Source organism: Marmota flaviventris, chromosome 8 (genome assembly GCF_047511675.1).
Source record: "Marmota flaviventris isolate mMarFla1 chromosome 8, mMarFla1.hap1, whole genome shotgun sequence".
Taxonomy (NCBI): domain Eukaryota; kingdom Metazoa; phylum Chordata; class Mammalia; order Rodentia; family Sciuridae; genus Marmota; species Marmota flaviventris.
Window position 1 is genome coordinate 91,213,685 of NC_092505.1, and position 17,683 is coordinate 91,231,367.

Below are 17,683 nucleotides of genomic sequence, written 5' to 3' on the forward strand. Positions count from 1 at the left end.
ATATATTCTACAGTGCATTGTTGGCCAGGATTTCCCAAGGAAACTCATATGTGTCCAGCTACCTCCTGAATACATCTGCCTGGATGTACCATACCATGCCAAATATCCACATGTCCAATGTCAAAGTCATCACTTTCTCCAAACCAATTCCTGATTTAGTTAATAATTAACCAATAATATCAACTTGGCTTAAGATATAACTATTAAAATTACCCTTGATTCCTCACTCTTCTTTGTGTTTCATATATTATGCAACATATTATTTGATTCTAAAATTGTCTCACAAATCTGTCATTTTTTTTCTAAAATACACATCATTATTTTTCACACACTATCACCAACAGCCCAGCCCAATCTTTAAATCACTCTCAGGGGAAGCTCAATGACATTAAGACAAAGTTTAAAACTACTAAATCTCTCAAATGTCATTTCTCTGGTGAATTCTTCAAATCTTCTAATAGTAATCTCCGGTTCCATCTTCTTCCTTCCATCCTTTCCTCACAGATTACATAAATCATTCTATCCTTAGTCTTTTCTTTTTTTTTTTTTTTTTGCCCCTTCTATATTTTGTCCACATTACGATCATCTCCTGTAACACACTATGAAATAATTTACTTGCCTTACTAATTCCCTGGGACCAATTCCTGTGTACTAATTGTTTTGGAATATCAAGTGTTTTTGCTCCATGTGTGATTTACAGTAGACTACTAGAATGCTTAGATAACTAATAGCAGCTTACGAGTGAAATGCTAAAGATTTGAAAACATAGCTAGAAAATTGCTAGGTGTAAAAGGAGAGTGTAAATAAGCCTATTTCAAAACATGAATCCATGTTGGTTTTTATTCAGTTATTGAAAGATTAAGCAGCTAAGATTTATACTGGTATTTAATTTCATGTTTAATTTCGAAAGACATACCTTGGCTTCTATGATAATTTTAAAAACAAATACTACCTTTAAGGCAATTATAGAGGATAAGAAAAACAGCCTCAACATTGATGCAGCATGGGTCGCCCTTCAGCAACTGTATATGGACCCCCCTGACAGTCACTGGAGCCATGATGGATTACACCTTTTGGCATCAATATTGAGCTTCATGCATTACTTTCTTAGGTTCTATGCTTTACATCAAAAAGACAAATGCCAAGACAAATTCAAACTTCATAAAAAAAAAAAACACTACAGGACATTGAATACCCACCTTCAAGGACTCACAACTCACATACTATATGACATTTATTTTAAAATATTATTTAAATTCAGTACAGCACAAATAATACATTCTTAACTTATATGCAGAAATTATTTATATTCACATAAAAGCATATATGATGTATAGAGAAAGTCTAGAATGCAAATTGTTACTCACTTGGAAAGGATACAAGATGATACCACTATTATCACTGATGATACTAAGTGCATGTATTTATTGTGTTATTTAAATAGATAACTAAGAATATGTGACTTACAATGTTATGTCAAATATAAACTTTATTGGAAGGAACAAGGAATATATCTCTAATATTTCATTTACTCTAGCTTCTTGAAAATGTTTTGATATTTATTAATATTATACTACTGGTTGTTCATTAATACTAAATATTAATATTTAGTACTAAATATGTGTCACAATTTTACTAAGTATTTCTTATATTTCATATCAGTTTGGCATAATTGATAGACAAGAATTGATCCTAGTGCATCTTTTAATATAGGTCAAATGTTGTTTTTATCATATTGTGCTATTATGTGGAACAGGAATGTCATAAACATGTGACATGCTGTGAAAACACCACCATTACCCCTAGTGAAATGAGACATTCTAAAGACCTCAATTCTTTTTTTTTTTTTTTTCTGGTCCACAATGTTTTTTTTTTTTTTTTTTTTTTTTTTTTTTAACTTTTTTATTGTTGGTTGTTCAAAACATTACATAGTTCTTGATATATCATATTTCACACTTTGATTCAAGTGGGTTATGAACTCCCATTTTTACCCCATATACAGATTGCAGAATCACATCAGTTACACATCCATTGATTTACATATTGCCATACTAGTGTCCTTTGTGTTCTGCTGCCTTTCCTATCCTCTACTATCCCCCCTCCCCTCCCCTCCCCTCCCCTCTTCTCTCTCTACCCCCTCTACTGTCATTCATTTCTCCCCCTTGTATTATTTTTCCCTTTCCCCTCACTTCCTCTTGTATATACTTTTGTATAACCCTGAGGGTCTCCTTCCATTTCCATGCAATTTCCCTTCTCTCTCCCTTTCCCTCCCACCTCTCATCCCTGTTTAATGTTAATCTTCTTCTCATGCTCTTCGTCCCTACTCTGTTCTTAGTTACTCTCCTTATATCAAAGAAGACATTTGGCATTTGTTTTTTAGGGATTGGCTAGCTTCACTTAGCATAATCTGCTCTAATGCCATCCATTTCCCTGCAAATTCTATGATTTTGTCATTTTTTAATGCAGAGTAATACTCCATTGTGTATAAATGCCACATTTTTTTTTATCCATTCGTCTATTGAAGGGCATCTAGGTTGGTTAAGACCTCAATTCTTCACAAGTCCATTTGGGTCACTTCCTGTATTCTCAGCATTGAATTAATTACTTTAGCTCTCTGTTTTCATACTTTGGAGATAAATACATACATATTTTCACATCTTTGAGAGAAAGCAAGAAAGCATGAATTAGACAGATTTTTGCCTTAAAGTAAAAACAAAATTCAGAAAATGCAGGTAACAAATCTATTTAATGATTTTAGCCCTATAATTTTTTAATGTTAATAATGGTACTGAATCACACACATGCAACATTTCTAGAGAAAACACAATAAATCGTGTCTTCTGACTTCAGAGTTTGCAAGTGAGGAAGAACACTGGGAGTGTATGACTTATTGGTGTAAAAATAACATTGTACTAAATAAGATGGCAATTTGGTAGCTAAAACAGAACTAAAATCCAAGCTCCATATTTTCTCATCATGTATTTTGTTCAGTTATTCTATACTTAATAGGTGCTTTTATTTTGTTGTTGTTCCAATAAATTCACATTGAAATAAATTTAGACACTATTAAACAGTTCTTTGTACAGGTCCTCAGTTCTGCTATTTGTAAAATGATTAAACCGTAAAGATCCTTTTCTTCCCTTTGTCCATGTCTACAACATCAATGAAAGTATCCACTATAATTGGGAAGAGAAAATTAATACTGGATAATACATGTGGCCATAAAAAAAAAATTCCTAGAACTCTTGTTTCTGCCTTTAAATGGGTTCTATTTTTTTTTTTTCACAGACATGGATTTTTCACAATATTCATTTAGTGGTTTAATGAAATATCCATTTACACATCAAATATATTTGAAAATATATAAAAACATTTATACCTTCTCTTTTAATAATCTCTTATATTCTGTCTAGTTCACATTAAATACTGATCTCTTAAAAATGTCCAGGCTCCCCTTCTCCCTTCCTAACCCATGCCTATTTCTCAACATGTTCTCAGCACTGTTCTTAAATACAGCTAAGATCTGAGAATTAGCATGTGTGTGCATACCTCTATAATAAAAGAGCCAACATTTCTTTGCTAACAATACCCTCATCTCATTATATATCTAATGTTAATATGGTCTCAAATCACCCCTACCACCAAAATCCTTGATATTTCTGATCATCAGAAAAACAAGGAAAATGGAGAAAATATCATTATTCCATTACCTTTAAATCTTCAAATTATTTGCTTAAAAATAAGTAAAAACATATATTCTAAGTAGCCAGAATATTTTAAAATATGCATCTATTTGTCATAAAGTATATGCATATGTTCACCCAAATATATGTATATATTAGTTCATATATATATACATATTTATACATGTGTGTAATAATATGTAGGTATATACACACACATATATAATCAGTAAGTATTAAGATTGTGGATACTAAGGAAGTAGTTAAGCTCATTTCTATTCTTCTTATATCCAAATAATAATACAAAATCAAATGATGGAGATATTAAAAAGTAAAATATGGAACTGGGATAGACTAGAAATAAAACTATGATAAACATTTAGCTAAGATCCAGATATTTCAAGCTTAGAACAATTTTAAATAAAATATAACTCACACTTCTCTTATTTTAAAGGTTTAGAAATAAAATAAATTCTAGCTCTTAAACGTCAGAGATGGCCTTAGACTCTTGTTTCTCTCCTGAGCTCACTCCATCACCAAAGCTTGGTTCATTTTGCCACACTTCCTCTTTTTGAAGGAGAAAAAGAACCTTGTAAAATTTCACTAAGATTTAAAGATGATTTAATCTTTCAAGTAAGTACATATAAATATGGATTATTCTTAAAGTACTGAAATGTCAATATCCTTTATAAAATCTATCCCAAAAGGCAGGTTTTGACAGTTCAGAAAAATAACTGGCAAATGTAAAAATGAGTATGATGTCATGTGATGCCAGGAACATTAAATGTATTTATTTCACACTGTAAAACTTAATTTTCTTCACGATAAACTTATGGCTAAGGAAATGCACTAAAGATATAAGTATACCTACCATAGAGTAAAAACAAGTCTTATTGTTAAAGCAGACTAACCTCTTCCTTCAAAAATAGAATCACTTCTTACTATATCCAGTAAGTACCACAAAGAAGTATCTTGAATATTGAAAGCAAACTTTGGACAGAGAAATTCAAAGACCCATTTTGCATTGATGTAAATGTCTAAAGTAAAGAAGAGCATTAGGAATATAACACAAACCTACCTTCAGATTATAAAGGAAAAGTTAATTGTTATATTAAGGACATATTTTAGTATAAAACACTGGTTAAAGGACATATTTTAGTATAAAATACTGGTTATAGATTTGTATGACCTTGAATGAATTTTTTTTCTGAATATTTGCTTATTAATTTTACTCCTTAGAAAAGCAATATGATACATTAAAATTCTTTCTAGCATGCTTTACAAATTATTTTTCATGATTATTTTTCTTTCTTGCATCTGCCAACATAAACAATAAAAGTCACAACAAAACCTTTCCAATTCCATTCATGAGTTCATGACAGACTCTTCCCCTACCTTGCTTATGGTTTCATGAAGGTTGAAAAAAGGATCCATTTCTTCAATTTTTGTTGCATCTTTAGGAAAAACGGCCTCAGAGAGAAAACTTGGACCCTGTGGCAAATCAAAAAGGAAACATTTAAAACTCACCATTGATTTTGTTTTTCAAGTGCTTATTGGATTTTCTTTAAAGATTCAAAGTGACTCTAAATTGCTTTAAGGTTCCTGTTGATTGTTGAACTTCATTGTACTGATCTAATTATCCATCACTGAATATTTGTAAATTAAAATGAGTAGAATTCTATAAACCTTGACATTGTTTGTATTTACAAAATAATGTTATTTTAGCAAGAGAGATTATTCTTAACATTCTGTCACCCCTTTCCCCTGAAATGCAGATATATATGTATCCGTTTTGATTACAAAAGACCTATTTGAAATTCTGTTTTAAATTTAGAATTTTCTGTTTTAAGACAGGTGGAACAGAATGGTTTTGACAAATATGATCACCTGTAATATCTTAGACAAAGTCTATATAATATTTCAAATATTTTCAAACTAACTTCAAAATAATAGAAAGATGAATTGGGGGTAGAAATCCCATATGGTTATTTGTGCTGCCATTAAAATGGTAACACATAGTATTAGAAGTTTAGTGTTAAGATGACTGAAATGAATCAGACATACTCTAATTCATTTTGTGGTTACATGTGTAACCAGATTTTAGGATGCAAAAAATATGTGGAATGATGATGAACATTATACATTGATGTGTTTGAAGGGTCTTGTGGATAAACAGAAATTATAAACTGAGAACAGGTATCAGGCATAGAGATAAAGATATGGGAGTTATCAATTTGAAGTTGATAGGTGAATCCAGACAAGCAGACAGTTCCACCTAGGGAGTTTATGTAAACAAAATGATTGATTAATACTAAGAACAACATAAAGACTCAAAAGAACAAAGAAAATCTAGTTATAGGAAGGTAATAATATGCAAATGAAGAATGAGGAAAGTCAAATCATAGAGTACAAACAAGAGAATTGGTAAATACTGATAAATGTTACAGAAAAGAGACATAATTAGGGGATATGGGAGGCAAATTGAATTTTACCCCACATCTCAGAAAAAGTTTTATTGTCAATATTTATTCTTCTGCAGTATTCCTAATATGATCTCCAAGTGGCATTCAGTCTATATTTGTTCAAGAATTGCTTAATTTCAGTCCATGAAGGAATTATTCTAAACAAAACACTTTCTTAGTGGTTAATATTGCTTTACTTCCCTGTCTCTGTGAATATAAAATACTATTTAAATAGTAATCATGTACAGTTAATATAATAGCAGTAGAAAATTTTCATAAAGTGTATTCTCTTCTTTTAAATCATTGCATTATTTTTGTAAGGCTATATAAATACTTATTTATTAAACAGAATTGTTATGTTCACATGTGTATGAAGTAGTGGTTTTGTCTTATTGTTTTGAACAAAGTAAAGTTTGATCTTTTTTATGTTCAGATCAATGTTATTAGATATATCAACAAAATCATCATCCTATAAAATTATTCTTATTTACAGTAATAGCTTTTACTTGAAAACCTGAAGGAACTAGATTATTTGGCTAGAAAGTAGAATACATGGGGCTTGATAAATGAAGCTAGATAGACAAATAGACTTAGAGACCAATGAATTAATAATCTTTCTGGAGACAATCATGGAGAAGAAAGATTCAAAGCAATCTACAACAACAGTTACAGCAGAGTAACAAATTTAGGCTAAATTTTATTATTCATTGGAGCTATCCAGCAGCAGAACAAATTACTTTGGGTTATACCAATCAATGGTGGGGAAGTTAGGATTATGTAATTGAAGTTAATATAGATGAGGAGTGAAATTAACTGAATCTCAAGTTCTTATGTATTAATCAATTCTGTGACAAGGTATATGATTTACTCCCTATGTACAAAAACACTGAAATCAGGCAAAATTAAGCTGACTGCTCCAACATATTCCCAATTTTAAATAAGACCATGAATCAACCAATGGTGTTAGTACCTATCAGGATTAACAGTTTGTTTAACAAAAACATGTTTCATGTTCCTCTTTTCATTTGTCCACTCGTCTAAAAACTGTCAGAACATCTGCTCAGTCCCAACCAGTACTCCACTTTGTAAAGTCTTACCATAAAATTCATATGACCCATGCCTAAAATTTAATAAATAATCTTTCCTAATTTCCTCATTCAGAAAGCCTGCTAAGACACAGTATTATGGGTTGAATCGAATCCATTAAAAATGTACATATTAAAGTCCTACTCAGAACGTGACCACATTTAGAAAATAGCTCACTGCAGATGTAACTGTAACTAGTTAAGTTACAGTAGGTCGTATAGGAGTGGTAATTGTCCCTGATGCAATATGACTATTGTCTTTTTAAAAAGTAGATATTTGGGGACAGAATTACACACAGAGAGAATATAATGTGTACATGAAGTCAGAGACTGGGATCATGTATCTACATGTCAAGGAATACCAAAGGTGTTGCAAGAAAACTCACAGAATCCATGCAGGAGGCAGGGGAACTGGTTCTCTCTCACATCTCTTAGAAGGAATCAACCCTGACAACAGCCACAACAGTAGACAATGCATTTCTATTAATTTACCCTGTTTGTGGAACTTTGTTACAGTAGACCTAGCAAACTACCAGGTCACATTCATTCTTCAATAGGCAATAGGCCTAATAAACTTAATTTTGCTTATCAACACATTTTTAGAGATATTCTGGGTAGTCAACCTAAACGTTGGATAAAAGTTTAATTTTTCTACTTCATTAGCTGGGTATATTATTCTCTACAGGGTAAGGTACCTCATATAAGAAACATGGAAAATATTATATAGTTCAGAAATGTGTAAGTTCTTGGGTGCCTGGCCCATGGAAACACCACATTTGTGGCACTGTTGATGTGCTAAAACCCATAGATACCACAATAATGAAAGGGAGGTGGAGACTGATGGTAATATGAGCATTACTAGCTTGTCAAGGACATTATACAGAGGATTTCTCATTATGGTAGGATGGTTGAATTAGAGGGAATCCATGATCTTATGAGGGACAGTAAGCAACTCGCTTTTAATAATATTTATTTTCCAAATGGAGATCATTTTGAAACTACATTAGTGTATGCATAACATGGATAATCTGTTGCATTCATTTTCACTTTATAATTCATCTTTGATGTCCTTAAAAGTTTGCCACACAAATAGTTTTAAATGAACTTCTTGAAGTGTTTTTATCTTATTAGCTTACTTAAAAAAATAACACTTCATAAATATTGCATAGGTAAAATATCAGCCAGCCTCAAATTGAATGATCCCATAAAGATGTACGCTGGGAATTATAATTACTGCCATTTTTATTGAACTTTCAATTATTCAGTGGCAAACCCTATTAATTTAAATTATAAATATGTTCCTTATTCTCTAATGCAGTTCCTTTATTGTCTTGCTCCTTCATTTATCTTTTAATAGACTACTCTTCTTTGTGTTTTCTACCTCACTTATATAATAATTTTAAAAAATATTCATTTAACACTTACTATGTTCCAGGGACTGTGCTAAATGCAGACCATAGTCCTTAATCTTATGATGTTTAATCTACTGAGATCTGAACATAAAAAAGATCAAACTTTACTTTGTTCAAAACAATAAGACAAAACCACTACTTCATACACATGTGAACATAACAATTCTGTTTAATAAATAAGTATTTATATAGCCTTACAAAAATAATGCAATGATTTAAAAGAAGAGAATACACTTTATGAAAATTTTCTACTGCTATTATATTAACTGTACATGATTACTATTTAAATAGTATTTTATATTCACAGAGACAGGGAAGTAAAGCAATATTAACCACTAAGAAAGTGTTTTGTTTAGAATAATTCCTTCATGGACTGAAATTAAGCAATTCTTGAACAAATATAGACTGAATGCCACTTGGAGATCATATTAGGAATACTGCAGAAGAATAAATATTGACAATAAAACTTTTTCTGAGATGTGGGGTAAAATTCAATTTGCCTCCCATATCCCCTAATTATGTCTCTTTTCTGTAACATTTATCAGTATTTACCAATTCTCTTGTTTGTACTCTATGATTTGACTTTCCTCATTCTTCATTTGCATATTATTACCTTCCTATAACTAGATTTTCTTTGTTCTTTTGAGTCTTTATGTTGTTCTTAGTATTAATCAATCATTTTGTTTACATAAACTCCCTAGGTGGAACTGTCTGCTTGTCTGGATTCACCTATCAACTTCAAATTGATAACTCCCATATCTTTATCTCTATGCCTGATACCTGTTCTCAGTTTATAATTTCTGTTTATCCACAAGACCCTTCAAACACATCAATGTATAATGTTCTGAACCAAGATCATGTGTTCCTTCATTGTAGCCTTCATTTCTTATCTTGTATGATAGCATACATATTTTTCAAAATATGAAAATCTATGTCATTCTTGATTCCAATTTCCTTTACCATCTGAACCATAGAATTACACTATGGTTGAACAATCATCTACAAGTTCTTACCTCTGGTCATAACCCAGTTATATATAACCTACAGCCAACTGTGCTTCCTGTTATCTAGATGTGCACCCAATTCATCAGTATGTCATTTCACAACCAAGTCCAATCCTATTTTTATTCTTTAGACTTTAATCATTTCTTTTTCTCAAAACTCTTTTGTACCATTTTATATTGTTTCTGCTTCTGCTGCAACAGGGTATTCACCAGCTCTACCCATACTTGTAATATCTCTGCTTTTTTATTTACGCTATTTCTTATTCTGCCTAGAATGGTCTTTTATCTCTCATCTGTTTACCAGACTTCATCAGATTTTTTTCCCTGATCCTCAAGATCAAGCAAACAAACAAACAAACAAAAAACCCGAACAAAATTATTCTGTAAGGAGGAAGAAGTGACTCTAATGGTGAATGTGTTTGATATTTATCACTCTGATCAAGAATTACTTTTCTATGTAACCAAGAATTATAGTTGGTTAAAAATTTTAATTACTAAAAATCAGCCTCTACATATTGCATTCTATGTGAAATTTTGCTTTTAAGATGTACAGTTCTTAATGTTTGAAAACTATTGTGGCAGGTGACAGGAATTAGGGGTAAAGTATTTGTTGAGTGAAACAGTAACTTTTTTTTCAGGTTGCATTGACAATAGCATATACCAATGCATAAATTTAAGATATATGCTGGGAAACAAAAAATTTAGAAAGAAGGATATTTCATTAATATAGCGAGAAAGAACAAGAGACTAAAACCAAAGATTGATGTTAGAGAAAGAGATGAGGAGATGGGTTTGGTAAATGTTTAATAACTGAAATTAGCAATATTGGAAAATAATTGGATGCAGAAATCTTAAAAATAAGCCAAAATTTCAAGTGTTTCTAGGTTTGATAGTATGAGTAGATAGAAATTTGTTAATTTAGAAATTATAGAAACACCTGACGGGTTGGGATAGAAAAGTCATCTAATTTTAAACATTGAAGGTAAGATGTTTGTGAGACATTCCAAAGAAGTCATCTAAAAGTGAATAACAATATTGGTCTGAAGTTCAGACCAAATTCTGGATTTGAGACATAAAGATAATTTAGAAATATGTACATGGTAGCTAAAATGTAATAGCATAGAACACGTTTTGAGTAATTAGAAAAACTACTCTGAATAACACCAATGTTTAAGAGGTATGAGGATAAAGTATAATTTGTTGAAAATGTTATGGATGAAATCATCAGAGAAGTGTATGGAGAACATGCAGATTTGATGTCATGGAAGGTAGAAAAGTAGATAATGGTTCTGAATGAAAAACTGGTACAGTAAAGGAAGTAAATTAAGATGCAGAAGAAAAATATGTGTTGGAGGTGGAATTTCAGAGGTCCCTGGACTTCTGTCAGAGAAGTCTCTGAGGAGTTCTAATAGGTGAAAGAGACAGAAGGCAATTCGCTGCAGACAAAATGTAAGGAGAAGTGGACATCAACACCAAATCACATTTCTCTAGAAAAACAGATCATCTTGAGAAGTTGAAAAATAAATCATTGGCTAAATTAAAAAATCAAGGTAGGAAAAGTGTATTCATAGTATTTTAGATAGAATCGGCATGGGTGTATTTGTAATGTAACAGAAAGTACCCAAAAGACAAGTAGAGATTTTTTTAAAGCAGAAAATTTGAGGGAATTCATAGATAATGAACTTGAGGAAAGAAAATCAAAGTTCAATAATATTACCTAGAAAACAGAATTGTAAGTATATGATGAATGGAGACAAAGATATTGTAGGATTTAAATACAATAGAAGACAGTATTAGTACATACACAGAAGAAAAGAATGGAAAAACTTGAAGGTTATTTTTAATTAAGTTTTAGCCTCAATTGAGACAGATAAACATCAACTCGCCATAACAAAAAAATATATTATTTTGCATATTTTTCAGAAATGATCACTTAACATTGTTTGTTCACATAGGCTGAGTCGAGACACTAGGCAAAACCATTCTAAACATCCCTAGTCTTTGGTCAACACTCAGTAGGTACAGCTTGAGATGAACAGGATAATTGTATTGCTTCTATATCACAGCCCCAGGTCATGTGTTCCACATGCATCACCTAATTTAATCTACATGCATACTTTTAGGTACGAGCTATTATTACCCTCCCCCCCACACACACACTTTTACAAATGAGAACAAATATGTTTCAGGCACTTGCCCAAGATGATACCATAAATCAGTAACAAAGCCAGTATTCAACTCCAGTTTATCTGACCTCATAGCTCACCCTTACATCCCCACACCATGCACCCTCCCTACTGCCCAATTTTCTCATGTATTTAGTTAAAAGAGAAGATTTGCCTACCTTCTGTTCTAATTTCCTTAAAACCTTCATCTATTCTCCATAAGCAGCATAAGCAATAGGTACAATTTAAAGGATATAATCAAAGACTCCCTGCTTAGACTAAATAAAATTGTTATCCAAAAAGCCCCAAGTGTACGTCCCTCATTGCAATATTCTTCTCTCTGAAATCAGAGAACATACACATCAATACTTAAATTTAATATGTGAAATTAAAGCACTTGCAGCCTTTGAATGGCACTGACATTCATAATGTGCTAGACTGAGGGGAAAAGTAATTACAGTCATAATTTTTGAAATATAACATTCTCATCACTATTAAAAGTAAAAAAAAAAGACCTGAGATAATGTGGAATTTATATAGAAGTGTAACCATCCAAGGGTCAAATGTGGAACAATATTAGCACATTATTTTCTGAACACACTCATTTTTATATTTCAATTATTTTTTTCAGGTTCTAAGAAACTCTGTTCTATAGGCTTTATGGAAAATAGTCGAAGTACCTTTATAGTTCTATTCATATTGATTTAGTATCCTAATTTCAGACCTAGAAAGACATTAAAACTTTTAATTCAACCCAAATATACACAGTAAAGCATGGAATATTCAAATAATTGAATGATTTTATGAAGTCATGAAACAGTTGTAGGAAAATGAACACTAAAATTCTGCTAAAGTGTGTGTGTGTGTGGGGGGGGTGAGTGTGTGTGTGAGTGTGTGAGTGTGTGTGTTGGTATGTTTATGCTTTTCTAAAATATTTTGCCATTTCTTTTAAGGTAACTTGAGATGGGGAAAATAAATGTAAGCCTTACAATGTGAATCATTCAAATGAACCCACATGTATTTTTGGTATTAAAGTCCCATATGCTGAACAAATATTTCCTTAGGATACAGTCTTCTTATTTTAGATTACTTTCAAACTAACCTCCCTTATATTTATTGCCTTCTTTCATATCTTAATCATTATCTTAGCCATTACACATATCATGTGTTGTTATTATAATATTTTTAACAGTATACTTTCTAGGCAGATGAGATGTTGGGAAAGCTAAGGGATAACTACAAGGAAAACATTAAAGATGCTCTCAGAAACATTTTCTAATAAATACCTTCAGGTTACTATTTTAATGGTAAATAATTTAAGATTGAGCAGATATTGTCAAACCATTATGTTTTCTTAACAAGTATTTATTATTTCATATACATTAAAAAAACAAACTGTCTGGCATTTTTTAATGTTGTCATGTCTGTTCTGCTTTTATAAATGGAAGACTGGACCTGGCATAAAGATAAGGTAGATGAGGAGACATTCTGGAAAAGTGAACCCATAATAACATAACAACAGATGTAGAATATGTTCATAGTCCTCTTTACCAGCCTCACAACTTCAAAGATCTCATAATATTAACTCAATGAAGAATTATTATCTCTATATATCAATCCTAAAGGGATAACTCATCTCTTCCAATATCCTAACCTGGAAACTTTCTTGAGAACACTCCTGTAATTTTTATTTTCTTGTTTCAGCCGAAGTGGGGCACTTGACACTGTGTATGTGTTCACATCAGGAAAAAAAGAAAATGATGTTAATATTCATTGTTGTTTTTTTCCCTATTTATTACTAAAGATTCTTTGAAGCTATATTCTTTAGTTTATGCCTCAAAAACAAACAAAATCTCCACCAGTGTATAAGACAGAATAAAGTCTGAGAAATCAGCAGGCTTTTTCTACTGTCAATCACTCCTTGACTGACTGTAATATCCTTGCTGTCTACCTACCACCAAGGGCCCCACATCCCCGCATTCAACACCTGGAGGTTTTAGAAGACAAACTTTTCTGGCCCTTCCAGATTCTGATGGCTTCAAGCATTCCTTCTCTGTGCTTGAATAACTCATGGTTCTGCCTTGGTTATCATGTTTCCTTTTCCACCATCTGTCTTCTCTTCTAATAGAACACTTGTCACTGGATAGGGGCCCACTCAAGTAATTCAAGATGATCTTATCTCAAGATCCCTAATTTAATTTCACCTGCTCAGAGTCTTTTAACAAATAAGGTCACATTCACAGGTTTCTGGGTATAGATTCTTGGGATCAGCAGTACAATCCCACATCTTCAATGTATTAAAGCATGGGAAAGTTCTTTGTAACATCAGACTGCAAGATTTCAATTCCAATCCAGACATTTTCTTGCTTCTCTTTTTGGGAATAGATATAAAATAGAAGACTTGTAAATTTCTAAAAAACCTGGAGATAAGGTGCAATTAATTTTTATTTTCTTGTTTCAGCCAAAGAAGAGGTAATCTTCTTTGAGGTAATTCCGATCTACTGTTCCAAGTAGTTATGGAATATCTACAAATTTTTTGAAAATTCTAGATTTGAATGATGGTCACATGAGTATACAATGTCAAAGCGTATTTAAGATTTGTGCATTCTATTATGTATAAATCATATCTCAAAGGAAAATAATCTTTCTATGAAGCTATCATGTCAAAAAATCTTTCTTACCCTCTAATATTTCATATAAATTATCTAATATGTTGTTATATTTTGTTATAAAATTGTCCTTAATATCCCCTTATTACCCGTTTCATAAGATCTAGTTTGCATCTCCATTTCATTCTACTATGGGTAATTTTTTCCCTCTCTCCTATCAACTATTTAAGTTAACTGAAATCTTGGCTATTATTCTGTTAATCCTATAATTTCTTATGAATGCGTTCAGTGTTTTAAAGCCTTCCATGTTCCTTTAATATTTACTTTTTGATAGCACAACCATTTAAGATTAGTAAAGTGCTGTGACTACTGTCATTTTCTAGGTGAATAGACTGAGATTCAGAGATATTTTTTTCCCAGATTTTGCTGGTCACTGGTGGATTCTGAATCTTCAACTCTCATCTGATGCTACTCAAATTTCACATCCCTGTATCTCAAATGCCTAAATGAAGCCAAATTGGCAATGATTACTGGATAATCCTGATGATATTACAGAAATCAAAAGAAAAATAAAGAGCTCAGGCTTGTTAAACTAAGCTGGACGCAACAAAGTTCCTTTTAAGATTTAAAGATCCATGATAAAGTTCTCCACATCAATGAGAGATTTTTGGGCTGTGTTCTCTGAATGATCAGAGTTGCAGACAAAGTATTGAAGTCCTTTTAAGGATTTCTTGATATTTTCAAGACTTAGCTAAGTGGGTATTAGATTTAAATGATGTTTTACTATTGAAATCACTGCAGTCTTACTATCCACAAGAATGGGGCGGGGGTTCAGTCCAAATAAATAACATTTTCTTAATTTGTACAAGTATTAACATGTAATATCAAAAATTTTCAAGCATCTATAAAAACTCATGTATTCATATATAATATATTTATTAATTCTCTTGAAACAACAAGTTAAAATGAAAGCCTTAAAATTTGGCATCTACCATTAATAGTAGGAGACTATAGCAACATCAAGAAGTTTCTCTTGAGAGAATGAGATCAAAAATAGTGATTATGCAGCTCTTACTTACTAAATGCCTAATATGAACTGCACTGTCAGGCAGTGAATACTTCTATATTCTGCATGGTAAGGATTTTCTGAGAAAACTTTATTAAAACCTGGATTAAAGGATAAGCCTTAGAAGTTAAATGATGACTGAATAGTGATAGAAAACCAGAGAGATTTACCTCCCTGTAGGTATGTGTTTCCATTTCAAAGGGGCTAAAACCCAGAACAAACACAGCATTCCATCCCATACATAACACTCATAACTTCCACTACATCTAGAGGGTAAGAAGTTTAGAACTTTTCCTTCTTTCCCTTGTTCATCTCCCTCTCTCAGGAAGGGAGAAGGTGATGTGCACAAAAATTCTCATTTTCATATTTTCAGGGTTCCTATACTGTGTTACAGCATGCAAATTTGTCTGTCTCTTACTGCCTCATCCCAAAATGGGGAAAAGAATGGGAAAAAAAGAAACCAATATGGTTGCTATAAGTAATAATTTTAAATACTGTTGTATAGAATTCATGTTAAAATTTGGAATAATATATAGAGAGCGTATAACCCACATCAGCACTAAATGTTTTAATAACAATAATAATAAAGTGATTGTTAATGAACATGTACAACTAAATAAGTATATAAATATTGAATAAATATGAGACTTTAAAATACAAGTTTAATCAATTGTTTGTTTTAAATTTATATTTGCTTATAATGAAATATTATTATTTAAGCAATAAATGTACAATGTATCATATTTATAATAAATATACAATAACCCTTCCATGATAAATGAATAACAATATATATTATACTATATATACTATATGTTATATACTATAATAAATAACAAATATTTAATATTAATGAATATTATTGAATGTTTAGCAATACTTATTGAATATTTGGCATGTGGCAAGTGACTTAAATTCTCTGTGCCTCAGTTCTCTCATCTGTAGAATTAATAAAATAATTTTACCTCCCAGGATATCATCATACAAACTTAATGTGCTAATACATGTAAAACTTTTAAAATCATGTTAGAACGGTCAATCCATATAATAGCTTTAACATTAAGGTACTATTTTCTCCAATTTGCAAAGGAAGGTAACAGGCTAAGAAGGATGTCGGTGTTTGCTTAAGGAACTACATTTACTGATCCATCAGGATTCACTCACCTTCATTTAAGTCAAATGCTAGTTGAAAAAGTTAGTGTTGTAGTCTAGTCCAAGACAAAACAAGAAATGCAGAAAATTAACTTTTTTTCATAAAACTAAATATATTAAATCAAAGTGCTGCCATTTTCCTTAAGTTGTATTTTCATCTTTTGATATTAAAATATTTATTTTTTCTCTTCTAAAAAAACTTGAGAGTAGATTGCAGGCTTTGTTTTTTATTTGTTTTGTCTTAATGCCTTTACATGGTAAATTTAGATTTAATACTTTAGGTCAGTCTGAGCATTTTGATTTTCTAATTCAATTTTCCTGAAAGATGAAAATTTGAGAAGCACTTTTAAATCCTTTAGTATCTTGCAAGATGCCAGTTTTATAGGTTAAAAAAATTGCTTTTTGGTGCATTTATTCAATGTTTTCATGGTTGCATACCTTGGGTCAGGACTGAAAAGTTAACCTTGGTCATTTGAGTCTTACAGAGGTCCTTACACTTACAACCCTACATCCAACTACACAATTCTACACTTTCAATAGGAGATGGCTTTAGAAGGTCAGTAGGCAATTTCATGACTCCATAACATGAAAAATAAACAAAACACTTAATGGAAACACTTTTCTACAGAAGTAATAGCTACATGGCAAAATGTCAAGATAATATAGACTTTCTGATTGGTAGGAGGCTTAACAGAGTTTTCAATACATATGCTAAATACTACTTAGGAGGAGGTCATAAGCACTCCCAACATTTAAATATAATTTATTGTGAAAGATGTCTTATAATTTAAGCTTGAGTTTATAGACATATGTAAGCCAAGTACCATTTTAAAATAAGTATTAATTGTCTTGATTGTTTCAGAGATTCTGCAAGCCAATTTTGTGTGAGTAGAATATTGGGGGGAAGGTAGGGGTATTATATGCCACTTGAAAATCACTGATGTACAAAAGAAATATACCTGTCTATAGATAGTCCATGAAATAAGGAACTATCTATAGATAAAACATACTTTATGCATCATGAATAGTATCTAATATTAATGAA

General features: G+C 31.4%; 1 protein-coding gene across 1 annotated transcript in view; it reads right to left on the bottom strand.

The window, feature by feature from the left end:
• Positions 1–17,683, bottom strand: part of Naaladl2 (N-acetylated alpha-linked acidic dipeptidase like 2) — a 675,105-nt gene that overhangs the window by 147,381 nt on the left and 510,041 nt on the right. Inside the window, exon 11 of the mRNA XM_071614921.1 lies at positions 5,079–5,174. Coding sequence (XP_071471022.1) covers positions 5,079–5,174 — 96 coding nt within the window. The remainder of the gene's footprint in view (positions 1–5,078; positions 5,175–17,683) is intronic.